The 19,643-nt window shown below is 43.1% G+C and overlaps 1 protein-coding gene across 1 annotated transcript; it reads right to left on the bottom strand.

Annotated features, from left to right (window-relative positions):
- Positions 1–9,249: 9,249 nt before the first annotated feature.
- LOC126070876 (olfactory receptor 2Z1) lies at positions 9,250–10,191 on the bottom strand. Its single transcript, XM_049875213.1, has one exon. The coding sequence runs from the start codon at positions 10,189–10,191 to the stop codon at positions 9,250–9,252; it is 942 nt and encodes a 313-aa protein (XP_049731170.1).
- Between the last annotated feature and the right edge of the window lie 9,452 nt (positions 10,192–19,643).

Here is a 19,643-nt window from a genome sequence, read left to right as displayed (position 1 = left end):
GAGGAGGTAACATTTCCTAACTCTGCGAGGCTAGCATTACTTTGCTACCAAAGCCAGACAAAGACACCACAAGAGAGGAAAACAGATCAATATCCCTTATGAATATCTGTGAATACAGATGAAAAATCCTGAACTAAAGACTAGTGAACTGAATCCAACAGTGTATTAATAGAATTTTACACCACGATCATGTGGAATTTATTCCAGGAATGCAAGGCTTGTTCAGCATTAGAAAATCAATGTTATATACCATATTAATACAACAAAGGAAAAGAACCAATGGATCATCTCAATCAATGCAGAGAAGGACTTTGACAAAATCCAACACCCTTTGATGATAAAAAAAAAAAAAAAAAAAAAACTCAACAAACCAGACATAGAAGGGAAATTCCTCAACATGATAAAGGGCTCCTATGAGAAACCCACAGCTATCAATGAAGAAAGAATGAGGGATTTCCCCTACAATCTGAAACATGACAAGCATGCCTGCTCTCATCACTAATATTCAATATTATACTGGACGTTCTAGCCAAAGCAGTTGGGAAAGAAAAAGAAATAACAGGAATCCAAATCAGGAAGGAAGAAATAAAACTATTCTCATTGGCAGATGATATGATCCTATATACAGAATACCTCAAAGAATCCATAAGAAAGCTACTAGAGCTAATAAATCAGTTCAACCAAGGGGCAAGATAAAAGGTCAACACACAAAAATCAATCAGATTTAGAGGCCGGGCCAAGATGGCAGAACAGCCAAACACTTCCTATAAAATCCCTCTTACAACAAAGACCCAAAAACACAAGTGAAACGATTATATTTATGACAAGCTAGGAGCTCTGAACATCGAAGGCAAAGTTAGAAGACGGACTGAGCAACAGGGAGAGGAAGAGATGGTTCAGAAGCAGACAGGAGTTACCGGACCTGAATCACGAGTATCCCTCAGGCACTATTCCTTGGAGCGGCTGTGGTGGGCTGCTAGTAGCGTTTGGCAGCTGTTTCCTCAGGGAGAAGCAGCCAGCCATACAGCCTACTCACACCTCTGGAACCAGAGAAGAACGGCACTCTCAGCAAAAGCTAGTACTTGCATATATTTTGCTGCCCCAAAGCCGGCTTCAGAGGCTGCTGATTTCCCTGGGCCTGAGATAGGTCCTGTTGAACATCCAGAGCCATTCTCCTGACCTTAGGGAACGAATAAATTCACAATGGGGGGAAAAGATAATTTGCCAGCTCCACTAACGGAGGGAGCTCAGGACAGAACCGGGTCCTGTCCAGGCATAACTTTTACCCCTGCATGGACCTGTGTGGGCCTATTTCAGGAGAATAGGCCTTTGTTGGCAGACTGCAACTGTTTCAGCTGTAGGGTGAAGAGGTGGGTGTTTGATATTTGACACCACTTTGCCTATTAAACAGGGTCCTCACCTACCCACATCAGGGGCCTAAGGACTGGTGGCTCCATTAAGGTCACCCAGCCACCCATGACTGGAGTCCAAAGATTACTGGTACCTCCCAGTCCTTACAACCAAAAGCATTGAGTGCCCATGGTCCTTCTGCCGAACCCACCCATCTGTATGCTCTAGGGAACAGGGATGCACTTTTCTCACGGACACTTGCGGGATGGTTCTCAACCCCCTACCTTGTTCAGTGGGTGACCCCTTGCTGCAACCAGACACTGGTGCCTACACAAATCACCCCTGCACCTCTAAGATTGTAGGACAGAACCTGCACCACACACTTGATGATCAGCTACCTGGACACCCGAGCTGAATTTGTACAAGAAAAGTGAATGGACTCCTAGGCTGATATACCTGATAACAGCTCTAGCCATCTGGTGACAGGATGTCAGAGCTTCAGAGGTGAAATGATCAAGCTACCTCACTCAAGCAACCTATTTGGGCATATCAAAACAAAACAAAACAATGCAAGAAGCTAGGATGCAGTAAGCAAACACAAAATAAACTAATACAATAACTTATAGATGGCTCAGAGACAACAGTCAGTATCAAGTCACATAAAGAAACAGACCATGATTACCTCCACAAGCTCTCAAAACAGAGAATCAATGGATCTTCTGGATGAAGGTGCCTTCCTGGAATTACCGGATGCAGAATTCAAAAGATTAATATACAGAACTCTTCAAGACATCAGTAATGAGATTAGGAAGAAGGTCAGGCAACATGCAGAACAAGCCAAGGAACACACAGATAAAGTATTTGAAGAAATTAAAAAGGTTATTCAAGAACATAATGAAAAATTTAATAAGCTGCAAGAATCCATAGAGAGACAGCAATCAGAAATTCAGAAGATTACAATTACGGAAATAGATAACTCAATAGAAAGTCAGAGAAGCAGAATCGAGTTGGTGAACTTGAAGATAAAGCACTTGGCACCAATATATTCGAAGAAAAATCAGATAAAACAATTTTTAAAAATGAAGAAAACTTAAGAATCATTTGGGACTCTATCAAGAGAAATAACCTATGAGTGATTGGAGTATCAGAACAGGAAGGGATAACAGAAAATACAGAGACAATTGTTGAAGATTTGTTGGCAGAAAGCTTCCCTGATATCATGAAAGATGAGAAGATATCTATCCAAGAGTCTCATAAGGTAGATTTTAAAAGAAAGTCACCAAGACATATTGTAATCAAACTTGCCAAAACCAAAGATAAAGAGAGAATTTTAAGAGCAGCTAGGGATCAACAAAAAGTCACCCACAAAGGACAGTCAATAAGAATAAGCTCGGACTACTCAGCAGAGACAGACAGTGGCAGAATGGATTTAAAAAAAAAAACCCACAATCTGTCTATTTGCCGCCTACAAGAGACACACCTTAGACTTAGAGATGCAAACAAACTAAAACTCAAAGGATGGAAAAAATATATCAAACAAACAACAATCAAAAAAGAGCAGGAGTGGCAGTATGAATTTCTGACAAGATAGGCTTTAAAGTTAAATCTACCACAAAGGATAAGGAAGGACACTATATAATGACTAAAGGGACAATATACCAGGAGGATATAGCCGTATTTATGCACCCAATGACAGGGCTGCAAGATACATAAAGCAAGCTCTAACAGCATTGAAAAGTGAGATAAACAGCTCCACAATTATAGTAGGAGACTTCAACACACCATTTTCGGTAAAGGACAGCACATCCAGAAAGAAGCTCAATAAAGACACAGAAGATCTAAATGCCACAATCAATCAACTTGACCTCATAGACATACACAGAATACTCCACCCACCCAACAGCAGCCAAGTATACTTTCTTTTCTAGTGCACATGGAACATTCTCTAGAATAGGCCACATATTAGGTCATAAAGCAAGACTTAGCAGAATCCAAAACGTCAAAATATCACAAAGTATCTTCTCTGGCCATAAGGCCATAAAAGTGGAAATCAATAACAGAAAAAGAAGGGAAAAGAAATCAAACACTTGGAAACTGAACAATACCCTGCTCAAAAAAGACTGGGTTAATAGAAGACATTAAGGATGGAATAAAGAAATTCACATGCACAAGAACTTAGCTTTTTTTTCGGGTATTTGTTGTAAGAGAGATCTCCAGATGTGTCTGACTACTCAGCCATCTTGGCCCCGCCTCCCCCAGCCTTGTTCTGACTGATGATTTTGAGCTTTTCCATTGTCTCTTTCCACAGATGTAGTTGACTTGATTACTGTGTATTCCATCTGGTAAGGTCCATGTGTATAGTTGCTATTTATGTTGGTGAAAAAAGGTAGTGGCAATGAAGAAGTCATTGGTCTTGTAAAATTCTATCATGCAATCTCGCAACATCGTTTCTATCAACAAGACCATATTTTCCAACTACCAATCCTTCTTCTTTGTTTCCAACTTTCACGTTCCAATCACCAGTAATTATCAATGTATCCTGATTGCATGTTTGATCAATTTCAGACTGAAGTCGGTTAGAATCTTCAACTACTTCATCTTTGGCCTTAGTGGTTGGTGCGTAAATTTGAATAATAGTCGTATTAACTGGTCTTCCTTGTAGGCATATGGATATTATCCTATCACTGACAGTGTTGTACTTCAGGATAGATCCTGAAATGTTCTTTTTGATGATGAGTGCCACGCCATTCTTCTTCAAGTTGTCATTCCTGGCATAGTAGACCATATGACTGTCTAATTCAGAATGGCCAATACTGGTCCATTTCAGCTCACCAGTGCCTAGGATATCAATGTTTATGTGTTCCATTTCATTTTTGACAATTTCCAATTTCCCTAGATTTACACTTCATACATTTCACATTCTGATTATTAATGGATATTTGCAGCTGTTTCTTCTCATTTTGAGTTGTGCCACATCAGCAAATGAAGGTCCTGAAAGCTTGACTCCATCCATGTCATTAAGGTCGACTCCACTTTGAGGAGGCAGCTCTTCCCCAGATGTATTTTGAGTGCCTTCCAACCAAGGGGCTCATCTTCCAGCACTATATCAGACAATGTTCTGCTGCTACTCATAAGGTTTTCACTAGCTAATTCTTTTCAGAAGTAGACCGCCAGGTCCTTCTTCCTAGTCTGTCTTAGTCTGGAAGCTCAGCTGAAACCATAGGTGACCCTGCTGGTATTTGAATACCAGTGGCATAACTTCCAGCATCACAGCAACATGCAAGCCCCCACAGTACAAGCTGACAGATGTGAGGGGGTGTTTAGGCCTAGAAGTCTGAATTCAGAGTGCCAGCTCCCTGGGAAGGCTTTCCCTCTCCATTGCCTCTGGAGGAGGAAGTTCCTAGTCTCACCGGCTTTCGCTTCCTGGTTCCTTGGAGATTTCCATGTGTCTTGGCAGCTATCTTACTTACCCCACCTTTCTTTCTTTTGCTTGCTTGTTTAATCTCTTTTATATCCCAAAAGAGATTGACTCAAGACACTCCCTACACTAATCCTGCTTCATTACCATAACAACAACAACCCTAACCCAAATGGGATTATAACCACAGGCATAGAGGTTAGGATTTACAAAACTTTATTTTCGGGGGACATAATTCAATCCATAGCAACATCTAAGAGCTACGTGAAGCTTCTCCTCTCTCTCAATCTGAGTGTGAATAAGGAAACCTTTAATCCTGATTGTTCCATGCAAATATTGTGAATTATGGCAGTATAAGGCCAATCATGAGGAAGACAATGGGGACTGTAGGAAAAAAAACTGGAAGAATCTGCATGCTTGGTGATGACACTGAGTCACAGGATGAACCCACCTAGACCCACCATATGCTGAAGATCCAGTTTGAATGGGTTTTGTCTTACCCGCAGCTCAAACCATTCTCACTGGGTCAAAAATGGAGAGTCTTAATGTAGTATGTGTGAGTGTTACATATGAAGAGGTCACAATGACTGCAAAGGTAACCAGTTATTAAATGTGGTAAAAATGAAGAACTGGTAAAACTGAAATTCTGAGTGTTTGCTTTTTCTCAAGATGTGGAGCAGTGTGTCCAGTGTTCAGCTCATGAGTATCCAAACAGTGAGAGAAGTCACTGCATCCCAGAGGAAGTGACCTTCCTGTCCTTTAAGGATCCACTGGGGATGGCTCTGGACTCCACAGCCTTGTGCTTCTCTGTTGTCACAGCTGCGGTTCTGCGGGTCTTTGTGAAGCACCGAGACATTCCCATAGTCAAGACCAACAACCGGGCTCTCAGCTACGTCCTGCTCCTCTCCCTCCTCCTGGCTTCCTCTGCTCCTTACTCTTCATCGGCCATCCCAGCACAGCCACCTGCCTTCTCCGACACATCATATTTGGAGTTGTGTTCACTGTGGCTGTTCCCACTGTTTGGGCCAAAACCATTACTGTGACTCTGGCATTCAAGGCCATGAAACCCGGAAGAACCATGAGGCGGTTGCTGGTTTCAGGGGCTTCTAACTCTGCGGTTCCCATCTGCTCTCTGATCCAAGTGATTATCTGTGGGATCTGGCTGGGAACCTCTCCCCCTTTCATTGACATAGACACACACTCTGAGCCCAGGCAACTCATCATTGAGTACAACAAGCATTCAGTCATTGCTTTCTACCGTATCCTGGGATACCTGGGCTCCTTGGCCCTAGGAACTTTTTCCTTGGCTTATGTTATATTCATGAATTGAATTGTGTCCTCCAAAAATATGTGCCAACTTGGCTAGACCATGATTCCCAGTATTGTGTGATTTTTCACTATTTTGTCATCTTATGTGATTTTCCTATGTGTTGTAAGTTCTACTTCTATGATATTAATGAGGCAGGATTAAAGGCAGTTATGTTAATGAGGCAGGACTCAATCTACAAGATTAGGCTGTGTCTTAAATCAACTTCTTTTGAGATATAAAAGAGAGAAGGGAGCAGAGAGACATGGGGACCTCATACCACCAAGAAACAAGAGCCAGGAGAACAACGTGTCCTTTGGACCTAGGATCCCTGCAGCAAGACACCCCTACACCAGGGGAAGATTGATGGCAAGGACCTTCTCCCAGAGCCTACAGAGATAGAAAGCCTTCTCCTGGAGCTGGAGACCTGAATTTAGACTTCTAGCCTCCTGGACTGTGAGAGAATAAATTTCTCTTTGTTAAAGCCACCAACTTGTGGCGTTTCTGTTATAGCAGCTCTAGATAACTAAGACAGCTTACCTGGCCAGGAACCTGCATGACACTTCCAATGAAGCCAAGTTCTTGACATTCACCATGCTGGTGTTCTGCGGTGTCTGGGTCACTTTCCACCCTGTCTACCACAGCACCAAGGGGAAGGCCATGGTGGCAGTGTAGATCTTCTCCATCTTGGCCTCTAGTTCGGGGCTACTAGGCTGCATCTTTGCCGCAAAGTGCTACATCATTCTGATGAAGCCTGGTAACAACTCTTTGAAAGAACTAAAAGATAAAATTGATTCCAGGGGAAATAAGTGTTCTAAGGATGTCTCTCACAAGTCTCTATCACATTTTTAGGCTTTTGAACAATAAACTGCCCTGATTTTGCAATCACATATCATAAAATAACTGAAACCGCTTTACTTCTTTATTTGTCAACAAGTTCTCTGTCTCAACTGTGTACAACTGTGTACAACTACCCTAACAAACTTTCATGGCTCACAAACAGGAATTTTATCTCAGATTAATATTAAAATGCTACTATCAAAAATGTTGCTTTTGAATTGATTTCTACAGTTCCTTCGGTAACTGAGAGACACTGTAATTGTTCATATTTCAGTAGAATATCTAAGTTATATACACGTTTTGTTTTCTGTTTTCTTCTTATTTTTTAGAGTTTTCCATTTTAATTTTATCTTTATAATATATTTGGACTTTTTTCAGAATACAAGATATAATTCTTCCCTATTGCTGTAAAGTTGATTCCAACTCCTGGTGACCCCATCTGTGACAGAGTATAACACCTTCATAGGGCTTTCTTGGCTGTATTCTTACAGAAGCAGATTGCCAGGCCTTTCTTCTGCTGTGCCAACCTTTAAGTTAGTGGTCAATCATAAACCATTCCCACCACCCACAGACCTCAAGGTTTAATTGGTCAACTTAATTTTTTTACAAAAATATAATCCATTCTCCACAAACACATTACTAAATCACAGTTGTGCAACTGTTTTGAAATGCTGTCTTCATTACATACTTAGTGTACGTATACACGAAAATGTATCTGACCTTTATGATTCCCGTCCATCAATTTATTGCATTTGTTTTTGTTTTTTGCCCAAATATCAAACTTGAGAGAATTCTTTATTGAGGCGACATCCACATAACATAAAATTAATCATATTAAATTGAACAAATCAGTGACAGGGCATTCACAATATTCTGCACCCACCACCTCTGTCTAGTTCTAAAATATTGTCATCTCACCAAAATAATACTCTTCACCCAATAGGCAGTTAACCCCCCCGTTCCTCTCTTAATCCAGCTCCTGGAAACCACCAATCTGCATATTTTTCCACAAGAAATTTAACTCAGAACCAACAAAAAAATTTTTTAATTACTTGCAGTGAGATGAAGATGGAAAATGAGCTCATGCAGGGCTGTAGCTCTCAGAAAATAACATTATCCAGTGGCATTTTCACAAGCTTTATTACTTACACAGTAATCAGGACAAAGAGGAATTGAGTAAGATTCAGCATGTCGGTCTCCCTCAGACCACCGTCCCAGGGAGTTGACAAGGAAGCCTCCTCTACGCACACCCCGCAATGCATTGTAGGAGAAGGATGAAGGGACAAAGGGACTTGGGCATTACATACCTTAAAGCGGAGGGGTATGTGTGCTGGAGTGCATGAGAAAAGAGAAGGTTGCCTTTGTTCAAGTATAGCCGGCCTGACCATCCTGGTACCAGGAAGTTGTCTTTGCTCAAGTGCAACAGCACAGCCTATCCTGTGATCAATGTGCGTAACCAGAAAGAACATTCCTTCCCCTCTAGCTACAAGATTCATTGTGTAAGCCTGCATTTTCTGATTAACGTTTGATGATACAAAGGGTTAAAAGTCACCAGGAGAAACTGCCTCCCCTGAGATGCATACTTAGTACAATTAAGCAGTGGGAGGTGAAACTCACACTGGGGAAGCAGCTGCTCCAGCGGCATTGCTCTTGATAAAGTGGCCAGACCCTAATTGACAGTGAACATCTTAATAAACCTCAAATTTTAACAAATATTTTACAAATACTGTTTAAGTTTGACCTGCATCATCATTCAAAGCAGTGACTCTTACCTTCAAGAATTTGGTGGTCCGTCAGATATTGCCTGGTCCAACCCCCGACACACACGAACATATTAAACCATTGCGGTTATCAGACCTCAGCTCAGCAGTCAATGCAGCACAGTGGTTGGGGGAATATCGTTGGCATCACAGGATCTGGGGTTCAAGTCCCAACTCTACCACTTCATGAAAACATTGGTGAGTTACTCTCCCTCTTTGAATCTCATTTTTGTTTACACATAAAACATTATGGTCCCCATATCACAAAGCCTTCATGAGAACTAAATGACATAAACTTAGCAGATCGAGCGGGCAACAAATGTTAGTTGTTACTAGTATAATTATCAATTCAGTAACAGGGAGATCTCATCTTTACAATGTAGGTCCTCTCGTTTGTGAAAAGAGTAAAGAAAGAATATACTTAAAGTGATTAAGAATGTTACCTTTTCTTTCCACAAGTCTTCAGGAGAAAATGTGAACCCAAGTAGTCTTGGATCTGGGAGGAGCTGGGCAGACATGTAGCCTTGGACCTAAGGCCTGAGCAGCTGTCACCCCAGGCGCCCCCTGTGGGGTCATCACTTTGGCCTGAGCCCAGCTCTGTTGAGCACTTTGACTAAAGCCATCCTCACCTCCTGGTTCCTCAGGCTGTAGATGAGGGGATTGAGTGTGGGGGTGATGAGGCTGTAGAAGAGAGAGACCACACTGTCCTGGTGTGGGCTGTGGTAGGCACCAGGCACCATGTACGTGAACACAGCTGCACCATAAAAGAGGCCCACCACGGTGATGTGTGAGGAGCAGGTGGCGATGGCCTTGTGTTGGGCCTCATCTGAGCGCATACGTAAAACAGCCCCCAGCACGTGGCCATAGGAGGCGGTGATGAGGGACAGGGGAAGCACAAGGATCAGCACTCCAGAGGTGGACAACGCCAACTCATAGACAGACGTGTCTGTGCAGGATAGCTTCAGCAGGGCAGGCACCTCACAGAAGAAGTGGTCCACGATGCGGGAGGCACAGTAGGGGAAGTGCAGGGTGATGGAAGTCTGGACAGAGGCATTGAGCATACCTGCCAGCCAGGAGGTGCCCACCATGAGCATGCATACCTGGCGTCTCATGAGCACAGGATACTGTAGGGGGTAGCACACAGCAACATAACGGTCATAGGACATGAGGGCCAGCAGGACACCCTCAGCCACACCCATCATTGTCAAGAAGAATATCTGAGCTGCACAGCCCTCAAAGGATATGGAAGCTTCTCCCTGCAGGAAGTCGGCAGCCATCTTGGGAATGGTGACCAGTGGAAAGCCAACATCAAACAGAGAGAGTTGGCTGAGCAGAAAGTACATGGGTGTGTGCAGGTGGGAGTCCATGCGAATGAGAAAGAGCAAGATGGTGTTGCCCAGAAGGCCCATGGTGAACATGGCTGCCACCAGGGAGAAGAGGAACTGACGAGGCCCTGAGTGACTGAAGAGCCCCACCAGAATGAAGTCCGAGGCCACTGACTGGTTCATATCCCCCATGCTTCATGCAGCATACTGTAACTGCAGGAAAAACAGGAGAATTTTGGCAAAGAGACCTTTGGATGAGGATGGCAAATAATTTCATCCTACACGCCAAGGGCAATCAACTGACAGTGGCTGCCTCGGTTGCTGTCTCGAAAAGAGTCATCAGGCCACAACTAGAATCAGGAGGAAAAAAGCCATGATTGATTAATATGTCTGTCAGAGGGATGGGATGGGAGAGCAGCAACAAGCATCCCTGAAGGAGACACTGGGCACAACCCAGTCAAGAGCTAACTACTGACCCTTGCAGTCAAAATTTCAAGGTCCAGGAGAGATTGCAACCCTCATCCATTGCTAGTGGGAATGTAAAATGGTGTAGCCACTGTGGAAGACAGTTTAATGGCTCCTCAAAAACCTGAGCGTAGGGCTATCATGTGACCCAGCAATCCTAATACCAAAAAGAGTGAAGGCAGGAACTCAAACAGACCCAGGCACCAGTGTTCATTGTAGTACTATTTACAAAAAACAAAGGGTAGAGACAACTGAAATGTCCATCAACAGAGAAATGGAGAAACGAAATGTGATAGATAGATAGATTTATATATACACACACACAGTGGAATACTACTTAGTCATATAAAGAAATGAAGTCCTGATGCATGGCACAACACAGATGAACCTTGAAAACACCATGCTGAGTGAAATTAATCAGTCGCAAAAGGAAAAATACTGTGTAATCTCACTTATTTAAATAAATAAGCAAATATATAGAAACCAAAGATTGTTAGTGGTTACCGGGGTGGGAGGGAGGAGGAAAGGGGAAGGTTTAGCTTAGGGGACATTGAGTCTATGTTAATGATGGTGGAACGATTTGCAAAAGAATAGCGAGAATGGTTGTACAACTTGAAGAATGTAATCAATGTTGCTGAATTGTACGTGTAGAAATTGTTGAGGTGGCATATGTTTTGCTGTGTATATAATCACCACAAAAAGAAAAAGAGAGGCACCCAGGAGTCAGATTAAAACGGACTTGGATTCCCAGCCTAGCCACCTTGTAGCAATGTGACCTTGGGAATTTATTCAACCTGTTTCCTCATCCATAAGGTGGGTGACAGTGATCCAGGTTACAAGCATTGCTGTGAAGATTAATTTAAAGGAAGACTGTAAGAGTTTCGTGCCCATCACACGGCAAGTGCTCAATAAATTTTTAAAAATGATTACAGAAACCCAAACAAATCCATTGCCATCGAGTTGATTCCAACTCATAGCGACCCTATAGGACAGAGTAGAACTGCCCCATAGCATTTCCACGAAGCGGCTGGTGGATTTGAACTGCCAACCTTTTGGATAGCAGCTGAACAGTTAACCACTGCATCACCAAGGCTCAAACTTCTCTACAGGGAAAAAGTATTAAAGATGGCTGGCTGGTGAATACAATCTATTCCTTCTGTAGAGTTTTACGCACCATTTCCCCTGCCTGGCTTGTTCTTCTTCCATCCTGAGCAGCAACTGAACTCTAAGGAATACTTTGAGACTTGTCTTAAAGGGATGGCTTCCTTGTGAAGTTTTCTGTCATCTCTGAAAACTCAGATTCTCATTCTTTTGTGCTCCTATAATACTTTGTATGACGTCCCTTTTTTCCCTGGATGGGGCAAACAGTTTGCACTCGACTGTTAATCTAAAGGTTAGCAGTTCAAACCCACTCAGAGGCACCACAGGAGAAAATTCTGGCAATCTGCTTCCATAAAGATCACAGCCAAGAAAACATTATGAACCCATGAGCCATCATTAAACTAAACAGCAGTTTAGCCCAATTAATGAAGAATGTTTTCCTTGAGCATTGAGTTCTTATAAAGAATTTTCCATATGTGTGTAAACTGACAACAGTTAATCTAAAACAGAGATGAGAATTTTGAGGGGCACAGAGTTTAAATTAATGGTGATGAAAAAATATGCATAGAGATAGTGAGAATAGTGACACATCGTGAAGTATATAACCAATGCCGTTGAACTGTACACGTAGAAATTGTGAATGGATGATTGTTTGGTTGTGCATATTGCCACCAAAAAGAAATTAAAAAAAAAAACCTGTGGAGCAGTTCTACTCTGTCACACGTGGAGTTGCCATGAATTAAAATTGACCCAACGAGTTTGCTTTTTTTGTTTGTTTGTTTAATACTTTGTATAAACTTCTTCTAGCCCTTATTGCAAACACGTAAACGCTTTTCATTATCTATGTATTGCTATAGTTCTGATACTTGACTTTGAACTCCTTAAGATCAAGAGCGGGTTGTATCTACTGTTGTATTTTCTTGCACGGTCACAAACCCAAGCAGGGGCTCAACAAATATCGGTTAAATAAAAAACAAAAAGAGATAGCTGGCTAGATGACCTGTGCTTAGCACGGTACCAGGAACATAAGACATTCCCAGGAAATGCTGGCTCTTATTGCTGTTATTAATCAACATTGTGGCCTCTTCAACAGTCAAGCCTGACCCTTTTCAGCTCGGCCTTCCTGGTGCTGCTCTGTGACTCTGGCGCCCTTGCGCTTACTCGGTAGAAGAAACCTATCTTACCCGTCTCTGGCCTCTGAGATCCGTTAGCAGGTTCTTTAAAGTCCATTCATTTCCTCCCACAGCCCCATTGACTTAGATGAGGGCTTCTCAGTCTTGGCACTATTGACATCTGGGGTGGACAATTTTTTGGTAAAAAATCAATTGCCATCGAGTCAATTCCAACTCATGGCGACCCCACGCGGGTCAGAGTAGAACTGTGCTCCACTGGGTTTCTAGTGGCTGATTTTCAAAAGGGAAATTGCCAGGCCTTTCTTTCAAGGTGCCTCTGGGTGGACTCAAACCTTAAACTTTTTGGTTAGCAGCCAAGCACATTAACTATTTGCAGCACCCAGATGGCTCAAGCAGCTTGCAGTTGGCTGCTAACCAAAAGGTTGGCAGTTCAAACTCACCTAGCCGCTCCATAGAAAAAAGATCTGGTGAACTGCTTCTGTAAAGATTATAGCCAAGAATACCTCATGGTGCAGTTCTACTCTGTCACACCTGGGGTGGCCATGAGCTGCAATCAACTCAGTGGCAAAGGGTTTGGTTTCTTGGCTTAATTCTTTGTGATGTCGGGGGTGGGGGGCTGTCCTATGCGTTGTAGGATGTTCAGCAGCACCCTTGGTGTCTCTCCTCTAGAAGCCAATATCACCTCCCAGTTATGACAGTGAAAATTGGCTCCAGACATTGCCAAATAGTCCCTGGGGTGGGGCAAAATCGCCCCCATCTGAGAACCACTGACTTAGAGTTTCAGGGAAGGTGAGCTTACAATGATCTGGAGAGATTTCACCCAGCAGTTTCTCTTCCAGATATTTATTTTAAAATTGCATTATGTTCAGACCCAGCCTAAATCCTGGGAATATCATGATTTCCATACCAACCAAAAGGTTGGCAGTTCAAACCCACCCAGGGGTGCCACAGAAGAAAGGCCTGGCAATCTGTTTCCATAAAGATCATAGCCAAGAAAACCCTATGAAGCAGTTCTATTCTCTAACACATGGGGCCTCCATGAGTCAGAAGTGACTTGACAGCAATGGGTTTATAAAGGCAAAAAAAATTTAATCCTTAAAATTTGTTGCCAACCTATAGCCAAATCACCCCTCCAGTCACCAAGCGTCCCAGCCAATAAAATAGCATTTACCGCGAACCCCTGCCAAGGGCTGTGTATGTGACCAGGTGAACCTGGTCCTGCTCTGTCCACTCATGTTGTTGTTGTTGTCGAGTGCTGTCAAGTCCATTCCAACTCTTAGCAACCCCATGTGACAGAGTAGAACTGCTCCATAGGATTTTCTAGGCTGTAATCTTTTTTTTTTTTTTAAATAAGAGAGCGTATCATTAGGTCTTTCTCCTGTGGAGCCACTGGGTGGGCTCCAACCGCCAACCTTTCTTTTAGCAGCTGAGCGCTTAAGCATTGCGCCACCAGGGCTTCTGTCCACTCATATAGCCCCACCAGTGGTGTGATCGCTGTGAAGCAGGCATTGGGCTGTGTTTTACATGCTCGATTCTTTCCATCCTCAGAACAACACTGCCCTCAGATTATTATGATTTATCTGTATTTTTTTAGATGGGAAAACAGAGACTCAAAGATATGGAGTGACTTCTTCAGCATCACCCAGCAAGGAAGTAATAGAGAAAGGATTTGAATGAATTATTGACCTAATTCCAAAAGCCATATTTTTCTCTCCACATTCTATGCCTCTCCCCTCAAACACTGTAATAGAGCTTTCAGAAATTACTTCACACACACACACACACACACACACACACACACACACACACACAATCTCTGACTCCCCCTCACCGCGAAGTCATGATTTTTTTGGCTAAAGGGTGATCGTGTCCAGTCAGGCCATGAGCCACACACTCACCATCCCACAGGGCCCACGGTTCACTCCAGAATGGTTCTTGGGCTGGTGTTTCTCCTGGCCTCACGCACCACTGCCCTTTGGGTAAGTGGGGAAGGCATCTGAGCCAACAGCTCCCTAGGATCTGCCTTGGGTCTCTGGAACTCTCTCAGGGACAGGTCATGAAGATTGACTTTTGGGTCTGGGATACAAAGTGATGGTCCTACCACTGGTACATCTAATCCTTCTGCTTTCTGGGACCCTCATTTAGTGTCTCTCTATGTCTTACACACACACATACACACACACACACACACACACACACATGCTCAGCCCTGTGTGCCCCAACCTCACCTTTCTTTCCAGAGTTCCCAGGTGTTCCCATCGCTGTTGAGGCACCTAAAACCCCTGGTTCTGGAATCTTCAGCCAGTGGTTCCTCTAATCTAGTTGTGATTCCCTCGTGTCTTGGTTTGTCCTAAGCTTTCTAGACACTCTTCCCCCAGGACCTCTTTTCGAAAAAATTATTTCCACCCACCCATCCACCACCACCATTCAGGCAGGCAGGGCTGGGCAGAGCCAGGTCATGATTCATCCTTATGGGTCATCTCACAGTTACTCCTAAGTAAATTCTTTGTCTTTGGTTTCAGCCCCTTTGACAAGTTTCTGAGTTGTCGTTTTACTTCTTCCCTTCCTCCATTTTCTTCAGTGATGAAAAAGTTTGGGCTTGGAGTCCCTTTGCTAAAACTGAGTGATCTTCTCACTGCCAATAAAACTCATCATTCTCCATCATGAGTAGGCATGACTTGGGTCTTTGGTCCCAATTAAAAATGATTAAATAATGATTATTTAGGAGAATAATTAACAATAATAATTAAATAATGATTTAGAAGAATCATCAAAGAATTGACTTGGGAGTCACCATGAGATGTCCCAGGCCAGATAAGGATTTGCAGCACACTGTCACTTACATTGTTTATTTAATTCTCACATCCAGCTACCACCACAGCTCAAGGCTCAGTGGCAAGCCTTGCTCAATAAATACGTGTTGAGTGAGTAAGTTCTCCAAGAGAATCAATACTTTTGTTGGAGCTAACGGTTTAGACTAATGAACTCAGAGAAGGCAAGTGACTTGTCAGTAGTCTATTTCGGTACTAAGAAGGTGGGCTTCGATTTGGACCCCCGTCTGTTCTGATTCCAAATCTTGAGTTCTCTGTATTCTGAATGCTGTCTCTTTCTTAGAGTAAATGCTCAGTTCTTCTGGCCTAGAGTTCAGAGCTGAGAACCCCTCCAGGGGACCACTGTTATGGATAGCCAGGCCCCAGAAGGTGACCTGAAAGGTGCCCCCAACCTATGCCAGATAGGTTGCTTTGGTCCCAGTCCCATGACCTCAGTCAGATCTCCACACTTCAATGCTTTGGACAACCCTAATAGAAGGTCAAGCATGAACATCGACATGGTGATGTCCTTATATCTAGAGGTCTGCCCCACTTGGGTTCCCAGTAGCGATAATGGACAAAAAAAGTAGAGTTCAGTCTAACACCTGGACATCTGCCTGCAAGGTAGGTACTGTCAGAGAGGTAGACCAGAATCCTTCTCTCTATCCAAATACCTGTATGGACTCATTCTAGCATGTTTATGGGGAAAAAAACCAGCAATTCTTTGGATCTGTCTTGCCACTATATCTCCTAAATCATGCCTAGACCCCTAAGACCTCCACAAGCCCTGGGTGCCAAGCACTCACTCCCACTCACCAGGGTCTGGGTGCAGATAGTAGGTCACCCTTCTCAGCATCCCATGAGCATATTTACCCCCCTAATCCCAAGACAGTCCTTGATAAAACCTCCCTGGATTCCAGAACCATGGGCTTAACTGCACAGAGATCAATATTATCAACTGGAGATAAGGGCTCCAGGGGGAGCTATTGCATCAGAGAGCCCCCCGGGGTCTCCCTGTCTGCTGGAGAAAAAATTAGTTGAAGTGGGAGCTTGGGGCCCTTGATATTTGGATTGTCCCTGGAGTTGTTGTGTGCTGTCAAGTCAATTTTGACCCGTGTTGACCCTATGCGACAGAGTAGAACTGCCCCATAGGGTTTTCTTGGCTGTAGTCTTTACGGAAGCAAATGGCAAGGTCTTTGGGGGAAGCAAATGTACTCACCGCTCAATTAATCACAGGAGATGGGCAACTCTAACGTGGATAATTGGACGTGCCAGATAATCCAAATATGTTTGTTTGGATTCAGATGGAAGGAGGGGATGTGAGAATCTCATTCACATTCTGGACTCATTCAAAAAAAACTGATGTTCAGGGGATATCTTCTGAATCCAATAGTTAGTGATTGTGGTAGACTAAGCCAGGGACAGCTTCCCTAGGTTGATACAATTCTTCCTCTAAACTCCAATCCTTAGGAGCCTCCACGACTCAAGAGAAGCAATGGTCTAGAGTCAGAAGGTCCCAGTGTCTATGATGTAAGCCTATAATGTTGTTGTCGTTAGGTGCCATCAAGTCGATTTTTGACTCATAGCAACCCCACGTGACAGAGTAGAACTACCCCACAGTTTCCTAGGCTAGAATCTTTATGGGAGCATATCATCAGTTATTTCTCCCATGAAGCCACTAGGTGGGTTTGAACTGCCAACATTTTGGTTAGCAGCCAAACACTTAACTGTTGCACCACCAGGGCTCCTTTTTATCTAAGTTAGACATTCCAAATATGCACCTCTGATTACAAATCTATAATGTAAGTTACCCTAATATAATCTGACCTAGACACCCACTGATAAAACCCTCATTGTTCAAGATCAGAAGGACTGTTGTTGTTGTTGTTGTTAGGTGCCATTGAGTTGGTTCCAACTCAAAGCAACCCAATGTACAACAGAAGGAAACACTGTCCGGTCCTGTGCCATCCCCACAATCATTGCTAATCATGAGCCCATCATTGCAGTCACTGTGTTAATCCGTCTTGTTGAGGGTCTTCTTCTCTTTTGCTGACCCTCTACTTTACCAAGAATGATGTCCTTCTCCAGGGACTGGTCCCTCTTGATAGCGTGTATAAAATACATGAGACGAAGTCTCACCATTCTTGTTTCTAAGGAGCATTCTGGCTGTAATTCTTCTAAGACAGATTTGTTCATTCTTCTAGTAGTCCATGGTATATGCAATATTCAAAGGCATCAATTCTTTAGTCTTCGTTATTCATTGTCCAGCTTTCACATGCATATGAGGCAACTGAAAATATCATGGCTTGGGTCAGGCACACCTTAGTCCTCAAAGTCACATCTTTGCTTTTCAACACTTTAAAGTGGTCCTTTGCAACAGATTTGCCCAAAGCAACGCGTCTTTTGATTTCTTGACTTCTGCTGCCATGGGAGTTGATTGTGGATCCAAGTAAAATGAAATCCTTGACAACTTCAATCCTTTTTCCATTTATCATGATATTGCTTATTTGTCCAGTTGTGAGGATTTTTGTTTTCTTTATGTTAAGATGTAGTCCATACCGGAGGCTATAGTTTTTAGTCTTCAATGGTAAGAGTTTCAAATCCTCTTTGCTTTCACTAAGCAAGGTTTTGTCATCTGCATGGCCTCTTTCTCTTCAAATGAGAGAATGTACAGGCAGAACTACTCTGTCAGTCAAGTCTCTGACCCTCCCCAAAGACTGAGACTCTGTTGGTGACACTCTCTGCCACAGTCCTCAGATCCCCGCAATGAGGGACCTCTGCTGAAGATGAGCCACTGCTCAAGCCTTCATCCCAAGACTGCTCATTAATGGTCAATGCTTAAAGCCTGAAGATTTGGACTTTAATTATTGGACCAACTTTCCCCTACCTTGGTTCTCTGGATCTACATGTATGTCTTGGGGTCTTACCTATGTACAGTGCCATGACCACCTTGCAACAACAATGAGTTTATGCATGACACACCTGAGCATTTCTCTACTTATTTTAAAAAATAAGATCCCTACAAGACAGTGCTTGTCTTAGTTATCTAGTGCTGCTATAACAGAAATACCACAAATGGGTGTCTTTAACAAACAGAAGTTTATTTTCTCACACTTTAGAAGGCTAGAAGTTCAAATTCAGGTATCAGCTCTGGAGGAAAGACTTCTCTCTCTGTCAGCTCTGGAAGAAGAGCCTTGACTCTGAGATTTTGCTCCTGGACTATCTTCATGTGGCTTGGTATCTTTCTTCCCCAGTCTCTGCTTGCTTGCTTGTTCTAATCTGCTGTTTTTATATTTTGTAAGAGATTGACTCAAAACATACCCTACACTAATTCTGCCTCATTAATGTAAGAAAGACAACCCATTCTCAAATGGGATTATAACCACAGGCTTAGAGGTTAGAATTTACAAGGCATATTTTTGGGGAACAAAATCCAATCCATAACAGTGACCAGGAGTTCGCTGGGTGTCTACAGGCTGAGCCAGGCAAAGGACAGAGACCAGAGAATCAGGCAGCCCTAGACAGGGCTGCCCAATGCAGGAAGTCAAAGATCGGTCACTCAAGGCCATTGCAGAATGGGTTGCCAGGAATCCTGCTCAAAATGAAGATGAATCAGGCAGAAAGCAACAAGATGGAATGAGGGTGGAAGAAGGGCTGATGCATAGTACGTAATGATCAGCAAATTCTTGGTACCGTACCACCACTGTCTACTCCCAACTCCATGGCATACCTTTGTCATTAATCTCATTACTCTGTACCACCAAGCCTGGATGTTGTTGTCGTTAGGTGCCATCGATTCAGTTCCAACTCATAGCGGCTCTGTGTAAAACAGAATGAAACACTGCCCAATCCTACCCCATCCTCATGATCATTGTTATGCTTGAGCCCATTTTTGCAGCCACTGTGTCAATCCATCTCATTGAAGGTCTTTCTCTTTTTCGATGGCCCTCTACTTTACCAAGCATGGTGCTCTTCTCCAGGGACTGATCCTTCTTAATAACTTGTTCAAAGTATGTGAGACGTAGTTTCACCATCCTTGCTTCTAAGGTACACTCTGATTATACTTCTTCCAAGACAGATTTGTTTGTTCTTTTAGCAGTCCATGGTATATTCAATATTCTTCGCCAACACAATT

This window comes from Elephas maximus, chromosome 3 (assembly GCF_024166365.1).
Source record: "Elephas maximus indicus isolate mEleMax1 chromosome 3, mEleMax1 primary haplotype, whole genome shotgun sequence".
Lineage (NCBI taxonomy): Eukaryota > Metazoa > Chordata > Mammalia > Proboscidea > Elephantidae > Elephas > Elephas maximus.
Note: the sequence above shows the minus strand (reverse complement) of the source record. Positions and strands in the feature narration are given on the sequence as shown.